The sequence below is a fragment of the Plectropomus leopardus genome, chromosome 1 (genome assembly GCF_026936395.1).
Source record: "Plectropomus leopardus strain MGB_pleo_1.0 chromosome 1, ASM2693639v1, whole genome shotgun sequence".
Lineage (NCBI taxonomy): Eukaryota > Metazoa > Chordata > Actinopteri > Perciformes > Serranidae > Plectropomus > Plectropomus leopardus.
In genome coordinates this window covers 1,211,633-1,231,928 of record NC_142176.1, presented here as the reverse complement: position 1 = coordinate 1,231,928, position 20,296 = coordinate 1,211,633, and the positions used below count along the sequence as shown (strand labels likewise).

Sequence of the window (20,296 nt, the reverse complement as noted above, 5' to 3'; positions counted from 1 at the left end):
CACAACAAACACAAACTACACAATAAACACAACATCAAACACAACAACAAACACAAACTACACAACAAACACAAACTACACAATAAACACAACATCAAACTACACAACAAACACAAACTACACAATAAACACAACATCAAACACAACAACAAACACAAACTACACAATAAACACAACAACAAACACAAACTACACAACAAACACAAACTACACAATAAACACAACAACAAACACAAACTACACAACAAACACAACATCAAACACAAACAAACTACACAACAACAAACACAAACTACACAATAAACACAAACAACACAACAAACACAACATCAAACACAACAACAAACACAAACTACACAATAAACACAAACAACACACATCAAACACAACAAACACAAACAACACAATAAACACAAACTACACAACAAACACAACATCAAACACAAACAACACAACAAACACAAACAACACAACAAACAAACTACACAACAAACACAAACTACACAATAAACACAAACAACACAACAAACACAAACTACACAAACAACACAACAAACACAAACAACACAACAAACACAAACTACCCAACAACAAACACAAACAACACAACAAACACAAACTACACAATAAACACAAACTACACAACAACAAACACAAACTACACAATAAACACAAACTACACAACAACAAACAAACTACACAACAAACACAAACTACACAACAAACACAAACTACACAATAAACACAACAACAAACAAACTACACAAACAACACAACAAACACAACATCAAAGACAACAACAAACAAACTACACAACAAACACAAACAACACAACAAACACAAACTACACAATAAACACAAACAACACAACAACAAACACAAACTACACAACAAACACAAAATACACAACAAACACAAACAACAAATGCAAACAACACAATAAACACAACAACAAACACAAACAACACAATAAACACAACAACAAACACAAACAACACAATAAACACAACAACAAACACAAACTACACAATAAACACAAACTACACAACAACAAACACAACAATGCAACAACAAACACAAAAACACCACAACAAACGCACAGCTCTGAGGACACTGCAGACGTGTCTGCTGATCTGCTGTGTTTGACGCCGTCTCTGTCCGTCTCATCAGATCTGAGCTGTGGCGTGCTGGTGTGCGGCGGTAAGCACCGTAACCGAGCCGTGCACGGCGACGTGGTCGTCGTGGAGCTGCTGCCAAAGAGCGAATGGAGAGGGAAGGGCACGGCGCTGACGGAGGGTCAGGGGGAGGACAGGAGCGCGGAGGATAGCGACAGTAAACCCATGCCCACAGGTGAGAGCGTCTCTACACGCTTTGTCTCTGCTGCTGATGTCCAAATGTCTCAAAAACGAAACCTAAAACTAAACTTTACTAGAATTTACAGAAAAGTTGAGCCATAACGAAAAAAACATTATTTTTAAATTAAATGATGTAGCTGCTGACAGTCTGGGATATGTCAGTGTGTGAGTGTAGCTGCTGACAGTCTGGGATATGTCAGTGTGTGAGTGTAGCTGCTGACAGTCTGGGATATGTCAGTGTGTGAGTGTAGCTGCTGACAGTCTGGGATATGTCAGTGTGTGAGTGTAGCTGCTGACAGTCTGGGATATGTCAGTGTGTGAGTGTAGCTGCTGACAGTCTGGGATATGTCAGTGTGTGAGTGTAGCTGCTGACAGTCTGGGATATGTCAGTGATCAGCAGCTACATTGACTGTGACAGGTCACCTAGTGGAAATAGCATGTATTTCCTCCATATGCCAAATATGGTCAAAATGACCTCATCAGGTGGAAAATAGTCAAAATGACAAATTCAGAGTCAAAAGCCCAGAATGACACCCAGAAATAATACAAGTCCTGTTTTTCTGCTCTGATGGCTGTGGGATCAAAAATGTCAGTTTGAATGGGTTTCAATGGAGCATTTTTGGACCTGAACAGTCTGAATGTAACTATTTAGTTTCCACAGTGTATTTTAGACTTATTGTAGGAGCTGAGCTGCAAATTCACTGATTACACTCAAATACACAATCTGGACTACATTTAGGACACATGCATCAACACACACACAGTTATCACAACAGGAAGAAGAAAAGAGACTAAAATGAGACAAACAGTCTCTAAAGGGTTAACGTTACCTTTGGGATATTTATGCTCCATACATTATACTGTTCAGATTCATTTGGAGAAAAATATTCACTCTTTTAAGCAGTAATATTGGCAGATGTCTCTTTGCTAAACACTGTAAAGCAGAAAAAGCCTCTGACTTCGACTCTCGAACTCACAGCAGCTCTTCAATAAACCGGAGACAGACGCTCTCCGGAGAATTCGCTGTTTGCTTTTACTCACCGTTTGCTGGCTGATCGGAGGTCAGCTGATTGGCAGCATGTGAGGAGAGCTGCACTGATTTATCCGACTGTCGCGTCAAACAAACAAACAAAATAAACGCGCCTCTACAAAAAAAGTTCAAATCAACAATCAGCAAAAAACGAATTCATCACATAATTCATCTGCGTCCCCTCTGCGTCCCCTCTGCGTCCCCTCTGTGTCCTCTCTGTGTCCCCTCTGCGTCCCCTCTGTGTCCCCTCTGCGTCCCCTCTGCGTCCCCTCTGCGTCCTCTCTGTGTCCCCTCTGCTCTACTAATTAAACACAGCTGCCTGTAACGAGAGGATCCTGGGATTCCAGGTCAGGTGATGCATTCAAGGGCTTGCCAAAAAAAGGGCTTTAACCCATAATGAATTTAGCTTTCCCACGGTCATGGAAAACCTGGGAAAATCACGGCAAATCACATTTTCCAGGACTGGAAAAGTAATTGAACTAGTAGAAATCATTGCAAGTTTTGGAAAATATCATGGAAATGTGTTGGTTTGCATGTTTTTATATTTTCCTTCTTTTTTATATATAAAAATAATGAAAAAAATCTTAGCTGGTCCAAAGTTTTCTTTGTCGTACAAGTCAGAACCAGTCAGGACGAAACAGAAAGGCTGACGAGTACAAGACGAGTACAAGACGAGTAAAAGACGGGTACAAGACGAGTACAAGACGAGTACAAGACGAGTACAAGACGAGTACAAGACGAGTACAAGACGAGTATAAGACAGGCCGACCTGATTACAAAGACAGTGATGGACAGAGAGAATAGGTTACATTACAGATCAGGCAGGTTATATATATATATATACATATATATATATATATATATATATATATATATATATACATATATATATATATATATACACACACACATATATATATATATATATATATATATATACACACACACATATATATATATATATATATAAATATATATATACACATAACTATATATATATATATATATATACACATATATATATATATATATATATATATATATATATATATATATATATATAAAGCAAGAAAAAGAATGGGGAAAAATTGGGGTCCTTGAAAAGTCCTGGAAAATTTTGCAAGCGTTGTCACTGAAAACGTGTGTGAGCTCTGTAGCTCTGCGCTGATGTGTGACATTAAATCGACAGACCGAGTCGTTGGGATCCTGCAGAGGAACTGGAGAGACTACGTGGTGACGTTTCCTCTGAGGGAGGGGCCGCAGTCCCAGAGCAGGAACTCTCAGCGCATCCTGGCCGTCCCCTGGGACCACCGCATCCCCAAGATCCGCATCAGCACGCAGCAGGCCGACGCTCTGCAGGTCCGACGCGCTCGCGCTCGCCACACTGATGATTTATTTACCAGCAGAAACTCACCAAGATTAATCTGACTCTGAACGTTTTTTATCACTTTTCATCTTTGTTTACTTCAGTGTTTCTGTGAACTGTCATCAGGGTCACTGAGGGTCAAATCTTAACCCTTTGAAACCTGCAGCTAAGTCACTTCTCTTATGCTGCTTTCAGACGACTTTTACAAGTATTTAAACCTCTGAACTCAAAGTATTTTAGGAGAAAAAGTAATCAACAACAACATTCCACAAATTGCAAAGAAATAGTAAATTTAGATTTTTTTTTAAAGCTCTGGAAAAATTTCTAGAGAAAAAATTTTAAAAGGGAAAAGTTTAATATAATATAATATAATATAATATTATATTATATTATATTATATTATATTATATTATATTATATTATATTATATTATATAAGAAAAGATGCACAAGGTGCAAAATATGACCAAACAGTGTCTCAACAGTTTAATTAAATTAAATATTATATTATAATTATATAATATTATATATAAAATTATATTAATATTTTATGTTAATATAAAATATTTACTCCAACTGCATATAGAGGTAATTAAATTTCTAATGATCAAAACTACATATATAAAATGATGAATTTTGTAGCACTTTTCAAGTGTTTAAAGACTTCTTTAGATTTCTTTGTCTCTATGTTTTTTGTTTTGTTTGAACTAATATTCAGGTAATATGTTTGTAATATTTTTACTCAATTACTTTTTGGGCCTTTTTGGGGTTTTTTGCTCGTTGCCTTCTTTCATGTCTTTGAAAGAAATCAACCAATTTTCTCAGATTTCAAAGGGTTAAAATATAAATAATGAATGATTGGTAAGAGCATGATTTTTGCATGAAGCATTCCTTTTTGGGATAAAAAAGGAGAGAGTAAAAGTACAATTCTGTCTCATGAAGGTATCTGAGGGACTGCATTAGATTTGACGTGTCTGAGATGTTGGACAGCGTCCTCTCAGTCTAACTTTTGTCCCCGTGTCTCTCTGTCTGTCTCCTCAGGACCACAGAGTGATGGTGCGCATTGACTCATGGGAGAGCACATCGCTCTATCCCAACGGTCACAGCGTGCGAGTGCTGGGTCGCGCCGGAGAGCTGGAGACGGAAGTCCAGACCATCCTGATCGAGAACTGCATCCACGTGCCCCCCTTCTCTGACGCGCAGGTCAGACCGGACGTCACAATCACGTCACACAAACGCTGAATTTAACCATGATTTTTTTATCCACTTTGAGGGAGAAAAACTCCACAACAAGCCGAATCAAACAACTTCCAACATAAAAATGCAGGTTGGCGTGCACGCCTGCAGGACCCTGAGGCACGCCGACCCCCCTCCCAACCCCGGACTCAGACCCTTTGAGTCCCTACCCCCTCAGGCTGGAGACTGCAGTCCGTCAGGAACAAAACCTCTCGCCTCAAACACAGTTTCATCTGACTGCAGCTCGTCAACAAATCCTGGGTCACCCACTGACTCTGATACACGCACACACACACGTACACACATACGCACACGCACACACACACGTACACGCACACACACACGTACACACATACACGCACACACACACGTGTTCTCCAGCCTGCATCAATAGAAAATATGAAGGAATAAAAGAAATATGTAAAACTGAACAGCCACTGAAACGTGTAAAATATTGATCAGTGTGTGTGTGTGTGTGTGTGTGTGTGTGTGTGTGTGTGTGTGTGTGTGTGTGTGTGTGTGCGCGTGTGTGTGCGTGTGTCCTCAGCTGAGAGAGATGCCTGTCAACTCTCCGGAGAAGCCATGGACGGTGGATCCGGCTGAGGTGGCGGCGCGGCGGGACCTCAGAGACACTCACCTGGTGTTCAGCATCGACCCGCGGGGCTGCGAGGACGTGGACGACACGCTGTCGGTGCGCAGCCTCGGCGGCGGGACGCTGCTGGAGCTCGGAGTTCACATCGCGGACGTCACACACTTCGTCAGGGAGGGCTCGCTCACCGACCTGGAGGCGCGCAGCAGGTGAGGAGACGGGAGGGTCGCGGACGATGTTTGCAGGTCAGAAGGTCACTGTGTGATTTCTGTGAGAGGAAGCAGAAACAGCGAGTCAGAGCGAGGAGAGCGCCGCCGAATCAGCGGTTTCTCTGAAGGACAGCAGACTTCAAAAAGAGAAAAAAGTCTTAAAAGTTCAAACTGACCAACAACACAGCAGGAGTCGACCGATGAGACGGATTATTAGTTCAGGGGACCAATAAGATATTTGGAACAGATATCCATTTACAATAAAAACCGAAATCTTTCTGTCAGAATCTCGAGTTTGAAATATAACAAACAACACAAAACTTTATTTAAAACGCCTTTAGCAAATGTTAAATAAAAATTAAAACGCTCATCATCATATAAAACAAGTTCCTTTTTTTGCTTTTGATTTGATTAAGGAGCGAGGCTCCCACGAAACTATCAGTCACTTCACGGTCGCTCAACGCGGAGAAAAAAACAAATATGAAATTATTTTAGAAAGTTAAAAATTTACATATAAAATGGATCAATGAAAAATAGTTCCCTGACATTTTAAAAAGTAAAAGTTCCTCCCATGTTGTGACTTTCTTTGCACTTTTTTATTAATAAATTTTACCGCTGGTCATTAACCCTTAAACGCCTGGGTCGTCATCTGTTGTGGACTCTTTTCACAAGCGTCTAAATCTCAGAAACCTGAGGACATTTGTTTAAATTATTTTGAAAAATGTAAAAAAAAAAAAGCAAAGACCAACCTGGAAAGAAATCTACTCCAAATATCAGAAAAAATCATTTATAAATCTAAAAATTATATATTTACAGTTATATTACATAATAAAACTTTTTGAAATATATTTTCTTAACTTTCTCAGCACTTTCTTAATATCTTTTTTGTGTTTTTTACTTTTTTGTTGATTATTTTCAGATAATTTATGGTAACTTTGCTAATTGTTTTGGCCACTTTTTGTTCAGTTGCTTTTTGCCGTATTCCTCTCATGCCTTTTGAAAGGAATCAAGCCAATTTGCTCAAGTTTCAAAGGGTTAAAATAAAATGCTGATTCAGATAATGCCGAATATCGGCCCAATAATCGGCCAGGCCGATAATCTGGGCCGTCGGTCTGCAGTTATCGCTGCCGATATTCTCTCAAACCTAATTTTATCATCCTGCTCTCATCCACTCAGATGATTTCTGCTGGTCCGTTAACCGTCTCCGCAACATAAACGGCGATCACCCGTCTGAAAATCAGCTGCGAAGTTTCTGACAAACATGAAACAGAAAATATTTTCCTCCGTTCGGCCCGAAGTTCATCGGCTTCTTTTTTCAGTTCGAGATCATCGATCACATCAGAGATCTGAACGTTTTTTCTCTGCAGTTTATTTCTCATCTTTTATCGGCTCTGACGACCAGACAGCAGCTCCAGACTGGTTTAACCCTTCGAAAACCTCAGAGGCTACTTTACATTTTATTTTATTTTATTTGATGCAGTGGTATTATTTTGTTCTCTTTATGTGCTTTTATGTCTGTTTCCTTCATATTTGATGCTCTTGTGTTTTATGCACCCATGAAAGTTTATTTCTGATCATTTTAGAGTTTTAGATTTTTTTTTTATTTAGTGTTAAAAATTCTTCACATTCCTTTTTCTATTTATTTATGTATGAGAAAATATGACTTATTAATTCCACAGCATTATCAATAATTACTGACGAACTGTAAGCAGCTTTAGTCATAAAAACAGTGAAGATGGAAAAAATACACTATATTTAGTTTCAGATTTGAAGAAATGTGGGTTTTTTCAGTGTTTCTTTTTAAAGACATGCAAAGGTCGTCTGACTTCTTCTTCTGTGTCTCAGATCTACGACGTACTACCTGGCCGACCGCAGGTACGACATGCTGCCCGCCGTCCTCAGCGCGGACCTCTGCTCCCTGCTGGGAGGAGTCGACAGGTTTGTAACTCCTCGTCTCTGCAGGATATTTACTGAGGGTTTATCAGCACACATTTAAATCCTGAAAATGAATAAATATTTGATAATTAGGATTCAGACTGATGTTGGTTAAAAAAATAACTGAATGAGTGTAAAAAATAATATTAATGTATATTTTTTTTTTATAGCCTGATTTTAAAAATTGCATTGTGTGCACAGACCGGTCTAACTGTAAATATTTAAATAAAAAGTAATAAAAATAAAAATCAATATTGCTGCAAATCATTGACATATCCCAGCTTGTGATAATCACAAAAAAATCTTAGTATGTGGTATATTGGAAATAATTCTTTTTTTTTCATCCAAAAACATAATGGTATCATGACAAAATCATTGCATTTAAAGGGTTAAAATTCTGAAAATTAATGAATATTTCATATTTCTGATTAAGACTGATGAAACAGAAAATCATATTTATGTAAAATATTTTTCTAAAGCCTGATTTAGAAAAGTACATGTGTGCAGAGTGATATGAGTTTGAGTATTTAACACTGAACAAAAATAATCAAAAATGTTGCTGCTGATCGCTGACATTTCCCAGGCTGCAATAATAATACAAAATACTTGTGAAGTATATTGAAAATAATTCATTTTTTGTGATTTTTCATCTAAAAACATGATGGCATCATGGCAAAAAAAAGGTTTTTATTCTGATATTTGTTGTTAGGATGTTGGTTAAAAAAATAACTCAATGACTTTTGAAAGCCTGATTTTGAAAAGCGCGTCCTGTGCAGAGAGCAGTGTGAGTGTGTGTAATATTATTCTATTCTATTACTGTTATTTACTAACACCTCTGTGTGTTATTATATTAGTATTGTATTATCAGGCTCTAAGGGGTTAATCGTCTCTGTCTCTCAGGTTCGCGATGAGCGTGATGTGGGAGCTGGACGCGCAGAGTCTCGCGGTCAACAAGGTGTGGTTCGGCCGCACGCTGATCCGCTCCTCCTACCAGCTGCACTACGAGCTGGCGCAGGCGCTCCTGAGCAGAGAGCCGGCGGAGGTGCCGGAGCTGCAGGAGCTGGACCCGGAGGAGAAGGACCGGAAGCTGGCGGAGCTCACGCAGGCACTGGAGCTGCTGACGCACGTGGCCAGACACCTGCGGGCGCAGCGGGACCGAGGGGGCGCGCTGGAGCTGGAGGGCGTGGAGGTGCGGCGGGTTTCTAATTTTATTTATTTATTTAATTATTTTTTTTAATATGGAGCACTTCACCAACAAAAAGATTTTAGTGTATAATACACACAAACAGATATATATATATATATATATATATATATATATATATATATATATATATATATATATATATATACTTAACAGGAAAGTATAATAATAATTAAAATAGTCCAACAGACAAAATAAATGAAAAATAATTGTAAAAAGTGCAATAGACAAAACAAATGATAAAAAATAATAAATTTAAAAAGTGTCATAGACAAGAAAGAATGAAGATTAAAAAAAATAATTAGACAAAAAATTCTGCCCGCCCCCCCTTAACACCCACACTGTACAATACACAAAGTACAATAGACAATAAAAAGGAAGACAACAAATTTAATAAAGTGCAAAAGACAAAACAAATGAAAAATACATTTAAAAAGTGCAACAGACATAACAGATTATAAAAATTAAAAAGTGCAATAGACAATAAAAATGAAAAAAAAAAAACATTCAAGAATCAGCACAAAATTTGAATAATGATACATAAAAAATAAAACTCATAAATGAAAATGTAAGGTAGACATAATATGGGGTCCATTCGGTGGTGTCCATTGTCTTTAAAGGTATAAAAGGTTGCTGGACACTTTTGAGCGCCCCCTCGTCTGGAGGATTTTTTAACGTATCAGAGGACGTTTTTATCAAAGGTCGGACCTGTCGGGTTCTGAGGACAAAGTCTTTTCCTGATTATCAATCTGTTGGCGCGTCCGTCCTCAGGTCCGAGCCCAGCTGGACGAGGACAGGAACATCACGGCTCTGGTCCCCCGCCAGCCTCTGGAGGTCCACGAGACCGTGGCCGAGTGCATGATTTACGCCAACCACTGGGTGGCGCGCAAGATCCAGGAGAGTTTCCCCCATCAGGCCCTGCTGAGGCGCCACCCGCCGCCACGCCAGGAGTTCTTCAGCCAGCTGGTGGAGAGCGCCGCCGCGGGCGGGTTCGCCATCGACACCAGGTGATGGAGAGGAGGCGGAGCGTTCGCTCTCCGCTGGTCAATTAAACGGTCGTATTGACACGTGTCGTCCCTGCAGGACCAACAAGGCTCTGGCCGACTCTCTGGACCGCGCCGTGGACCCCCGGGACCCGCTGGTCAACAGGCTGCTGAGGATGATGGCCACGACCGCCATGTCTCAGGCTCTGTACTTCTCCACTGGTCTCCAGTCCCAAGACCAGTACTACCACTACGGTTCAGTATTTCATTCGTTTAATTATCACGTTATTTGTTTGTGGCGATTAAGACAAAAATACGCTCCAGCACAGCGACGCTCGGCCGGCTCTGAGTGGGGGCCACTTTTGTAATGACAGGAGTCCAGGGGCCAGTCGCAGCGGCCCCAAACATTTCTGGGATTTTCACACGTTTCTCATATTTTAGGAGGTTTCTTGGATTTTGGGACATTTTTAGGATGATTCTAAGATTCCAGGACCTTCCTCAGATTTTAGGACATTTCAGGGTTTTAGGACTTTTCTTAGATTTTTAGGACATTTCCTGGATTTGAGGACGTTTTAAGGATTTTAGGACATTTCTCATATTTTATTGTGAATTAGAAAATGCTTTGGGGGCCGCCTGGCAGCCTATCAGGGGCCACATTTGGCTTGGAGGCCATACGTTGAGTATCACTGATGTACAGTCTATTTCAGATAGTATTTTGTCGAGTGTTTGCTAATTAAATGCACATGTATCTGTGCATATTGATCTTGGAAGGGAGGGGATAAAAATAATAAAAATAATTCTCAAAAAAAGCTTTAAAAATAAAATGAACAGTCAGTAAAAACACGACTGGAAAAGTCAGATTTCTGATGAGAGATGAAAACTAACTGCTTGTTGTGTTTCTCAGGTCTCGCTCTGGATCGGTACACTCACTTCACGTCACCCATCCGTCGCTATGCCGACATGGTGGTGCACCGCCTTCTCACCGCTGCCATCGCCATGGACACGGGGGCGGAGCCTGAGAGAGCTGTATCCAGTAACAAAGACCTGGAAGAAACGGCTCTTCATATCAACAACAAGAACAGGGTCGGTGCTGGTTGCTGGTCCACTTCTTACTCCTCTGACCTCTGTGTGACCTCTGACCCCTCTGTGACCTCTGTGTGACCTCTGCAGGCAGCCCAGCGGGCCCAGAAATTGTCCACAGAGTTGTTTCAGTGTCTCTACTTCAAAGAGCGAGACCCTCAGACAGACCAGCGCTGTGTGGCGGACGCCGTCATCTACTCCATCAGAGACAACGGCGTGCTGGTGTTTGTCCCAGAGTAAGAGACTCGTGTCCCGAGTATTTCGGCGTCCTGTCACAGGTCGTCCACCTGATGAGTCGACGCTGTAATAAAATCTTTGTCCGTCAGTGCTGACTCCAGCTGCTCTCCCTCTGCAGGTACGGAGTTAAAGGGCCGGTGTACCTGAAGAACCGGGAGGGTCAGGTGGCGTCTGCGGGACCGGATGGCGTCTGTGAGTGGCAGAGCGGCTCCGTGAAACGACACTCGGACCACATCATCACCACCTCCAGCTGCGGCTCCTCCACCTTCAGACTCTTCGACCACATCACTGTGAGTCACACGACACGTTTCTCCAACATTCATCTCTGTTGATTTTTGCTCTACCCGCTTTTATTTTGTTATTTTACTGATAACACTGAGAAAGTTTAGCAGGAGTCACTAACATTTTTAATTATAGCTTTCAAGGACTTTTGGGCAAATTTTACAGACCATACATTCTTATGAACAACCATCGATACGCCTTATTGGTTCTTTTTCATTACAATAGTATAGTTGTGTTTTTTAAAGTTATCTCAGAACAGGATTAGACCTGAATATTTAAATATAATTTAGGGACTGTCCGTTATTTATGAGAGGGGAGAGGAAGGCATGTCTAATAATATTTAAGCACTGTGGAGGGAGATCTGGTTTTTATTTAAGCTTTAGGGGAAGAACTGTAACAACTGCAAATTGTTGTATTTTGTTTTGATTTAACTGTTGACTTTAAAAAAAAAAAAAAAAACGTTCGAAGGCATGCATTCTTATAAAAAAAGTTTGCACTTTTTAAATAAAACATTTGAGCAATTGTTTTTAATGTAGTGATTTTTAAAGAAAACTGACCATTTTTTTAAATTATGGAAGAAAACTTTTTTTTCAGAATTTTTTGTGCAAAGAAAAAGCTTTGCACAAACATGCCTTCCAAATGCATTTTCTTTAAAAATCACCAAAATTTACACCACTCATCACAGCCAAAAACAGTAAACAGAAATTATTGTTGGATTTTCAGCTTTCAGACAGCCCTTTGTTTGTGAAACAAAACTCCATGACTTTTCCAAAACTTTCAGGGTATAGTTTTCAGAAAACGTTGCAAATTCCAGGACTCTTCCAGGTTTTTCATGACTGAACTCGTTTGACGTTTGGTCCTCTGCTCTCCACAGGTTCGTATCTCCGTGCGCTCCACTCACTGCCACGCCGACACGCTGAACCTGGAGGTCATCGGCAACAAGCCCCACCTCGGCGCAGAGCCGCAGCGGCCGCACTCGCAGGGCCGCAGCCAGCTGGTGCAGGAGGTGGTGCGTCTGGCCGAAGAGGCGTCCCAGCAGGCGCAGGACGCGGCGGCGCGGCGGCCCAAACTCTCCAGAGAGGAGAGGGAGTTCTGTCAGAGTAAGACTCCCAACCTGTACTCCCTGCTGGAGGAGGTGAGGGAGCTCGCTCTGCTCGACGCCGAGCTGACGGCTCGGCTCTGCGCCACGACCGCTTAGAGACGCCGAAACACAGATCAGCTGGACTCACGGGAGGCCGCTGCGTTTATAAATATGACTGCCGATATTTCATCAGGACAATCATCGTCGAATCATGACAGCAGATTTGTAATTTTCTTTTTTTTAATCATTTAAAAGACAAATTCTTTAAAGTGTACAGAAGTTTTGTGATTATTAAATGAATGAATAAATTTCATTAAACCTGCTCTTTTTTTATCATTTCAGTCATCTTGAGGCTGTTTATCCGATGCTGAATTTAAAGATTAGATCACAGATGATCTGATAGACTGAAAAGGTTCAATTTTCAAGGAAATGTTTATTATTTAGCATTTGAAAAAAACTATAAGGACACTAAGCTAAAGCACAGCTCAACGTTTTTCCTGAAGGTTCTTCGGTTTAAGCTCCAGAAAAGACTTTCAGAAAGGTTTTAGTGTCACTGCAGTGACCTCTCACGCTGCATTTATCAGGTTCCCACATGAACACCAACACATTCTTCCACATGTTTGTAGTTCTTGACATTTAGGCCACAGCTGAAAACTTTCATAAAAAATAACTTTGTCATATTTGCCAAAACTGTCACTACATCCTGCTGGCAGCACATGAGAAAGATAATCTGGTGAATCCATCACACCTGCACAAAAAATACAGTCACAACCAGGAGGAGTTTTTAAGGTAGAGTCGACAGCGTACACGGCAAAGACGAGCAGCGAGCGGAGTAGAAACCGCTGCTGACACGTGTTATTGTCACGCCTCTTTTGATTGTTGCTGTTTTGGTTTTGTGTAAAAATGTAAAGGAGCCAGAGGCGATAAAAACCCGCGCCTGCTGCAGAGTCGTTTGACCTGCGTGTGAATGCAGATTGTACGCGTTCTCACTGCATTAAAAACCCAGATGTTAGTGGATGTTTTGGGGGGTTTGTACAGTGGGAATGAGGCTTTAGAGACTCCTCCTGGCTCTGGCTGGTGTTTCTGTTCGGGCGCTGTAGATTCTTGTAAATGTCATCATGAACAGTGGGAGGAGCCAGAGGAACAGGATTTATTGCACAGATTATCAGTCGCATGTGCTGCTTTCAGACAGTCAAACTACATCCTGCAAATAAACGGAGGAAAATCTGAAAAATTCACTTCCACTAAATGCTGCTGACAGCAAACCAGCACAGCAGACGTGGGATCAGCGCCTCGTTATAGATTTCAGACCGGATCGAGGGGAAACCTGAATCTGAATAAAGTTTCTCTCTGCAAACTAAAGACAACGTGTCCGCGCAGTTTTCAGCTCCTACACAGTGTGTGTGCTGCACCTGAGCTTTAGTCTGCGTCCTCACGCTGGCTGCTGGGTTGATGGATGGCGTTGAGGCTGGTTTCCTCCTCCTCCTCACCCTGAGGAGGTTCTGCAGGAGGCTTGGAGTCTGTGTGAGGAGGCGTACTGGGCTGCTGCGTGCTGGCGCTCTCTGGCTCCAGGACGAAATCCTGCACCTCCTCGTCCTGATCTTTCGACTCGCTGACGACGTTTGCAGAGGAGACGGATCGGGGTTCATCTGCTGACGAGTCAACAGTCTGAGAGTCTGAGGGATCTGCAAGAATCATACACAGAGACGTCATTAACCCTTAAGGGACTGTTTGCTGCATTTTGAAAGTGATGTCGCTCCAGGTTTTGAAGAGTAAAATAAAATATTTTTAAAAACACTGATTGGTTGGATCGTGGTGCAGTGACTGATGTAGATCTTTCTTCTGAATATTATTACTTATTTTATTTTTCTTACTGTGTTTCAAATGTCTGATAGATTTCAGGACAAATGAACTGCTGACGTTCCTCTCACCTGTTTGCTGCTGCTGGCGGGCGAGCCTCCTCTCCAGGGCGCGCTGTCTGTTCAGCTCCATGCGCATTCGCTGCTCCTCGGTCAGGGAGGGGGCAGGTGGGGAGTAGGCTGGTGAGGAGGGAGCAGGCGGGGCAGCTGGAGCCGGCGTGGAGTGGATGGGCGCTTGCAGGTTATTGAAGCTCACTTCATTAAACGGATCTGGATCTCCAAAGACGTGCGATTCAGGAGCAGCTTCTTCTTCACCTGAACGAGACACATTTTGGCAGAGGCGAGGATTTAGAGTGTGAATTTTAACATGTCATGCAATTCATGCAATTCTTATTTTTGGGGCAGCTGTGGCTCAGGAGGTAAAGCAGGTCATCGAACCCCAATCCTCCGGTCTGCATGTCAAAGTATCATCGGGCAAAGTGCTGAACCCCAAATAGCTCCCCATGGCTGTCCATCAGCGTGTGTGTGTGTGTGTGTGTGAATGTGTGTGTTTAACTGAGCAGTAGCTGGCACCCTGTACAGCAGCCTCAGCCACCAGTGTGTGAATGTGACACCAGGCAGGTTTCCATTAACCCTCAAACTGCTCAAACTGAAACTGGGAATATAAAATACACCTAACAGAAACACACGCCGGTATGAGGTTGTATTTCAGGCGATTCAAAAAAAAAGCCATATTTCACAAAACTGCAATGGAGATATGTTTTCCCATTTTCTAGGTCAAATGATGCTGTGAGGTCACATGATGCTGTGAGGTCACAGGAACTGGCTCCCTCATGATGCAGCAGGAGCTACAAGAGCTGTTATTGCATCACATAACTCTGAGAAACCCACAATTCCTCTGTGAAATCGTGGACTACATCTCCCAGAAATCCCTCATATGTGTCCGCTCCCACGTATAAGGGGCTCGTCTTTCCATCATGGCTCCATAACACGCCTACGTGGCCTTGGATTGGAAATAATGACGGCTAGTGCGGAGGCTGCAATAGAAATAAAGCTGCTGATGTTTTGAACATCCATCGCCATGGTTACTGGGCTGTTATCACCAGAGGAGAAGTGGCTCAGTGGGGGTCTAGCTCACAAAGCAATTAACAGCAGAAAAAAACATTTTTACTATGCACTGATTTGGGGGGGGGTTGAGGTTTGTCTCTGCACTTCTCTCTGTACGTCACATTAACAAACCTTCCTGAGACAGCCTCCTGGGTTCAGCATGCCGCCACATCAGAGCGTTGATAAGCGAGCCGAACCTGACGGGTCAGGCGTTTAAAGATCTTTTAAGTGAAAATGTAGAGTCAAAATAAACAACTGTTTGTGTCGGTCTACTTCCTGTTCATTGCTGGGGTTTACTATTTACAAAACAACACATGAATAAGCTGTTTTCACGTGGTAAATATTCACTGCTTTGGCCGAAACTAAGTGTCTGGGCTCATGTAGGTTTGGACATAAAAAACAGAAAACCTGTCGGGTTCGGGTCAGCTCAGTTTCGACTTGCTACAACTTGAGTTTGAACAGAAATATGCAACTATATAGTATGGGAAAAAGCATTTTTAAAACTGACTTCTTTTGCTCGAGAGGTTTGAATACAAACACAAATCATCGACTGCACAGAATAAAACTGACAAAACCAAAAGTCACCACCTCGAAAAGTTTGGCTGGTGCAGCAGGTGACAGTTTTCATGCATCAAAAGTACAATTTAACAGCAACTGGCACATTTTCATATTGATTTCTGCCAATTTTGTTATAAATCTTTCATGTTTCAGATCAGTTCTGAATGCAGCTTGAATCCCTGTCTGTGTGTTTTTGTCTCTTACCACCGACAAAGTCTTCGTGTGTCAGCGGCATGTCCAGCCTGATCCGTTTGAGACACGTCTGCAGCAGGAAAAAACACAAATCAATGCAAACTCTGCACTACTAAATATGAGCTCATGTCCTTCGGCAGCAGCAACAGCAGCAGCAGCAGCAGCAGCAGCAGCAGCATCTTCCTCCCACCTGCACCTCCTTCTTGTTGCCAAGCTTTTCCACTCTGTCAATAAAGTCTTCAAACTGCAGTTTGGGGTAAAGCCTGTGGGCCCAGTTCTCCATCTTCTGCATCAGCAGCCGCAGGTCTGACACCTGGTTTAACACAAAAACACACAAACACCATGAAAACGCTGGCTAAATATATTTAACACGATAAAGTACAGATGTGAACTCCTCTGCAGTTGTCTGCTGTGTTTTGCCGTCATCACTTGTCTGCCTCCGGCTCTTACTTCGTGTCCTTTGCCTTTGAAATGGACGTCATCAAACAGAGTCCGCAGAGCTGGAAGTCCTCTGTCTGAGATCAGCCTGAAGAAAAAAAAAGGGACAAATACTTATTTCATTTCATCCTTTACTATAAATATTGATCAGAGTAGATTTAAGGTTTCATGTTATGATGGAACATAAAATTAACTCCAACATAATATTTTTTTGTGATAATAACTGAATCTGTAGCTGTTTTTTCATTGTGAATGTTAAATAATTTACTGATTGTCACAATATCTAATAAGCTGCAGTGACAGTAAAAATTACCCTAAAAAACTTCAACTAGAGCTCGAAATTTAATTCAACAATTTGTAACAAGTAATAAGTAAAAGTGAACACTTTAATTATGGTTTGAGGCAGTCAGGTGTTAAAACTTCCTGTCAGCTGACGACTCCAAGTTTTGTGATTTTTTAAATTCTGCATTTAAATCTTCTGCTGTGATGTGAAAGCACTGAAGTACCTCTGAGAGTCCAGTTTGGGCTGCGGCCTCTTCACTCCTTTCCTCTTGGCAGCAGGAACATCAGCCAGCTTGGACACATCGCCCTCGTTGTCCCCTGAATAAACCACAAGACATGACAATAGGACAAGTCAACATCACTGTGTTGACAACAGAAAACACTCAGCAGAGACGGTTTTTCAATAAAGAATATCAGTGTCTGTTGTCTTGTCAGTAGTCACTTAATTATTTCCTGTTTCAGACACTTTGGTGCTTTGAGGAGAAGCTGCGCTCTGTTTGTCTGTCTCCCTGCACTGCATCAGTTGTTTGATCCACCATGATGAAATGCTGTGGCTGTCAAACACTCAGCTGTTCTACAGTCAAAGTTATTCGCTGGTTCACAAGTTGGTTCTCTGCGGTGCTATTCTCATTATCATTGGCTGTTCGTGTTGTCTGTCAAAACATGGCTGGAATGTGTTCTATCGACTTTTGATCGACTATATCTCATATTTTAATCGACGAAAACTTATTTTGAGATGGATATCATTATCGTTTCATTGGCCAGCCCATAAATATATATATATATATATATATATATATATATATATATATATATATACAATGAGTCTGTGTCTGCCTAATCTGTAATGTAACCTATTCTTCCTGACCATCACTGTCTTTGCAATCAGGTCGGCCTGTCTTATGCTCGTCAACCTTACTGTTTTGTCCTGACTAGTTCTGACTTGTATGACAAAGAAAACTTTGGACCAGCTAAGACTTTAAAAATATATATACATATATATATATATATATATATATATATATATATATATATATATATATATATATATATATATATATATATATATATGCCTTATTTTACACCAATATTGGCTCTGAAAATACATCATATCATGATGTGAACCTATTTAAGTTAAAAAAAATTAAAAATCAGGCACAATCACAAAACCAGCCCATGAAATCCTGGATGCAGCTTCTCACCATCTGCAAAAGGGTCTCCATCCTCTTGTCTCCCCTGTCCCGGGGAGTGAGGCGGAGGGAGGGGAGGGAAAGTTTCATCCTCGATGCTGTTGTCGTCAGGAATATCAAACAGACCATCCTCCATGGTGTGAATCTCCTGGAGGAAAAATAAAACCTGGATCAGCCACAATCATCTTTAGAAGACCGTTATTACATTCATATGAATTTGACTGAACTTTATCTGATTACACAACCAACAGTTTTTCATACTAGGAGAATATAATTTACTTTAGTACAAATAAGAAAAAAAGGAACAGACTAAATCTAACATGATTAATTTGATTTTTAAATTCAGTATTTCCCATTAATAACCAAGACTATGGCGGGCCGCCATAGTGTAATTTGTCCCACCACAGTATCAATGGATGTAGCTGGACTGTTAATTAGGAGCAGTATTAAAATATACTCATGTTGGGTTATTTATAGCGCAGTAGCAGCAGAGAGAAGCAGCAGAACTTCAGGTGCATTAAAAGTGAAGCTAAACTGTTCATTCTGCAGGGCCTAACACTGCCTTTCACTTAAAAAAGTCTTCTCTACGCCTGCTGCGCTGCAAAACACCAACACACACACATTCACACACATTTGGTGCATTTTAGGCATTTTCATTCATCTTTTCTTTTTTAATAATAGTGTCTGTGTCATGCATATGTCATAAATGTTGTCCTGATTGTGTATTTCAGTGTAAACCAGGCATGTCAAACTGGTCCACAGGGGGGCCGGTGTGGCTGCAGGTTTTGTTTCCAACCAAGTAGCAGCACACCAGACTTGACTCATTTAATCAACTGATCTCCATCTTCAGACAGTTGATTGGTCAAACTGTGTGCTCTTGGTTGGTTGGCACAAAAACCTGCAGCCACACCGGCCCCCCTGTGGACCAGTTTGACATGCCTGGTGTAAACTGACTGATCTGACATTTTTGATCCCACAGCCATCAGAGCAGAAAAACAGGACTTGTATTATTTCTGGGTGTCATTCTGGGCTTTTGACTCTGAATTTGTCATTTTGGCTATTTTCCACCTGATGAGGTCATTTTGACCATATTTGGCATATGGAGGAAATACATGCTATTTCCACTAGGTGACCTGTCACAGTCAATGTAGCTGCTGATCACTGACAGATCCCAGACTGTCAGCAGCTAAAAACAACAACAAAATACATGTGAAAAATAATTAATTTTTATGTCTTTTTTTTCTCATCTAAAAATATAGCAGCATCATAACAAACACCTGGAACTAAAAGGGTTAAAATTCCAAAAAATTAGCAATATTAAAGAGCATAACTATAAAAGAAAAAAACTATTCATGTGTAATATTTTTTGAAAGCCTGGTTTTGAAAAGCACGTGTGTGTGTGTGTGTGTGTGTGTGTGTGATATTAAAGCGTCCCGAAGGAGTTAGTAAAAAATATCGGCCCCCGATATCTATCCCCGCTCTCCCTGTAAGCTCTGACTCTGTATCGGCCATGAAAACACAGATATCGGTCCACAGCTCCAGCAGAAGGCGGTAAACTCAATCATCAGCATCATGGCTCCTAAATGCTACAAACCGACAGTCCTCACTGTCCCACCGTGGTGTCTCACAGAGCGGACAGCAGGGGACAGACAGATCAGTGGACAGGACGCTCGTGTCTCTGTCTCACTGTCAGCCGAATAAAAACTTTATTTCTGAGTAAAAATTTATAGTTTTAGAGGAGAGGAAACAGCGCGCGCTAAGCTAACTGTTAGCACCGCGCTGCTCAGACACTCTTAGTAAATTAAAAACGTGTAAAACAGAAATCAGCCGTCAGCGACACGACGAGTCACCTCACAACACTCCCGGACACGATAACACATTACAAACAGTGTCAATAAAACCACATTTTAACTGTAAAACTGTCTCACCGGTCACGAGCTGCACGCTGAGCGAACTACAAACAGCATCAAGCTAACTACATACACTTCCGGTACCACGCTTCTGTTTTCAAAATAAAGTCCGACAGCTATTAGCCTGACCCAAGAAAAGACTCTATGCATTAAATATAATATATATATATTCTT

The 20,296-nt window shown here is 41.3% G+C and overlaps 2 protein-coding genes across 2 annotated transcripts in view; one reads left to right on the top strand and one right to left on the bottom strand.

Annotated features, from left to right (window-relative positions):
* The window catches only part of dis3l (DIS3 like exosome 3'-5' exoribonuclease), a 22,782-nt gene extending 9,874 nt beyond the window's left edge, over positions 1–12,908 (top strand). Inside the window, exons 7-18 of the mRNA XM_088076627.1 lie at positions 1,171–1,350; positions 3,575–3,744; positions 4,792–4,953; positions 5,534–5,784; positions 7,630–7,722; positions 8,620–8,908; positions 9,695–9,930; positions 10,007–10,161; positions 10,811–10,989; positions 11,077–11,222; positions 11,342–11,513; positions 12,380–12,908. Coding sequence (XP_087932753.1) covers positions 1,171–1,350; positions 3,575–3,744; positions 4,792–4,953; positions 5,534–5,784; positions 7,630–7,722; positions 8,620–8,908; positions 9,695–9,930; positions 10,007–10,161; positions 10,811–10,989; positions 11,077–11,222; positions 11,342–11,513; positions 12,380–12,703 — 2,357 coding nt within the window. The 3' untranslated portion in view covers positions 12,704–12,908. The remainder of the gene's footprint in view (positions 1–1,170; positions 1,351–3,574; positions 3,745–4,791; positions 4,954–5,533; positions 5,785–7,629; positions 7,723–8,619; positions 8,909–9,694; positions 9,931–10,006; positions 10,162–10,810; positions 10,990–11,076; positions 11,223–11,341; positions 11,514–12,379) is intronic.
* Positions 12,909–12,999: 91 nt separating this feature from the next.
* tipin (timeless interacting protein) lies at positions 13,000–20,245 on the bottom strand. Its single transcript, XM_088076677.1, has 8 exons — positions 20,141–20,245; positions 18,225–18,360; positions 17,247–17,340; positions 16,753–16,828; positions 16,493–16,615; positions 16,315–16,372; positions 14,518–14,760; positions 13,000–14,271 (listed from the first exon to the last, which is right to left on the bottom strand). The coding sequence occupies exons 2-8, from the start codon at positions 18,346–18,348 to the stop codon at positions 14,006–14,008; spliced, it is 984 nt and encodes a 327-aa protein (XP_087932803.1). The 5' UTR covers positions 18,349–18,360; positions 20,141–20,245; the 3' UTR covers positions 13,000–14,005.
* Positions 20,246–20,296: the final 51 nt, after the last annotated feature.

Bases quoted from the DNA above. Each gene is read 5' to 3' on its own strand.
- tipin (XM_088076677.1), bottom strand. From the start codon at position 18,348: ATGGAGGATGGTCTGTTTGATATTCCTGACGACAACAGCATCGAGGAT. The intron at 16,616-16,752 runs GTAAGAGCCGGA...GTGTTAAACCAG, and splicing joins TCAAAGGCAAAGGACACGAA to GTGTCAGACCTGCGGCTGCT. The intron at 14,761-16,314 runs GTAAGAGACAAA...TGTCTCGTTCAG, and splicing joins ACACGAAGACTTTGTCGGTG to GTGAAGAAGAAGCTGCTCCT.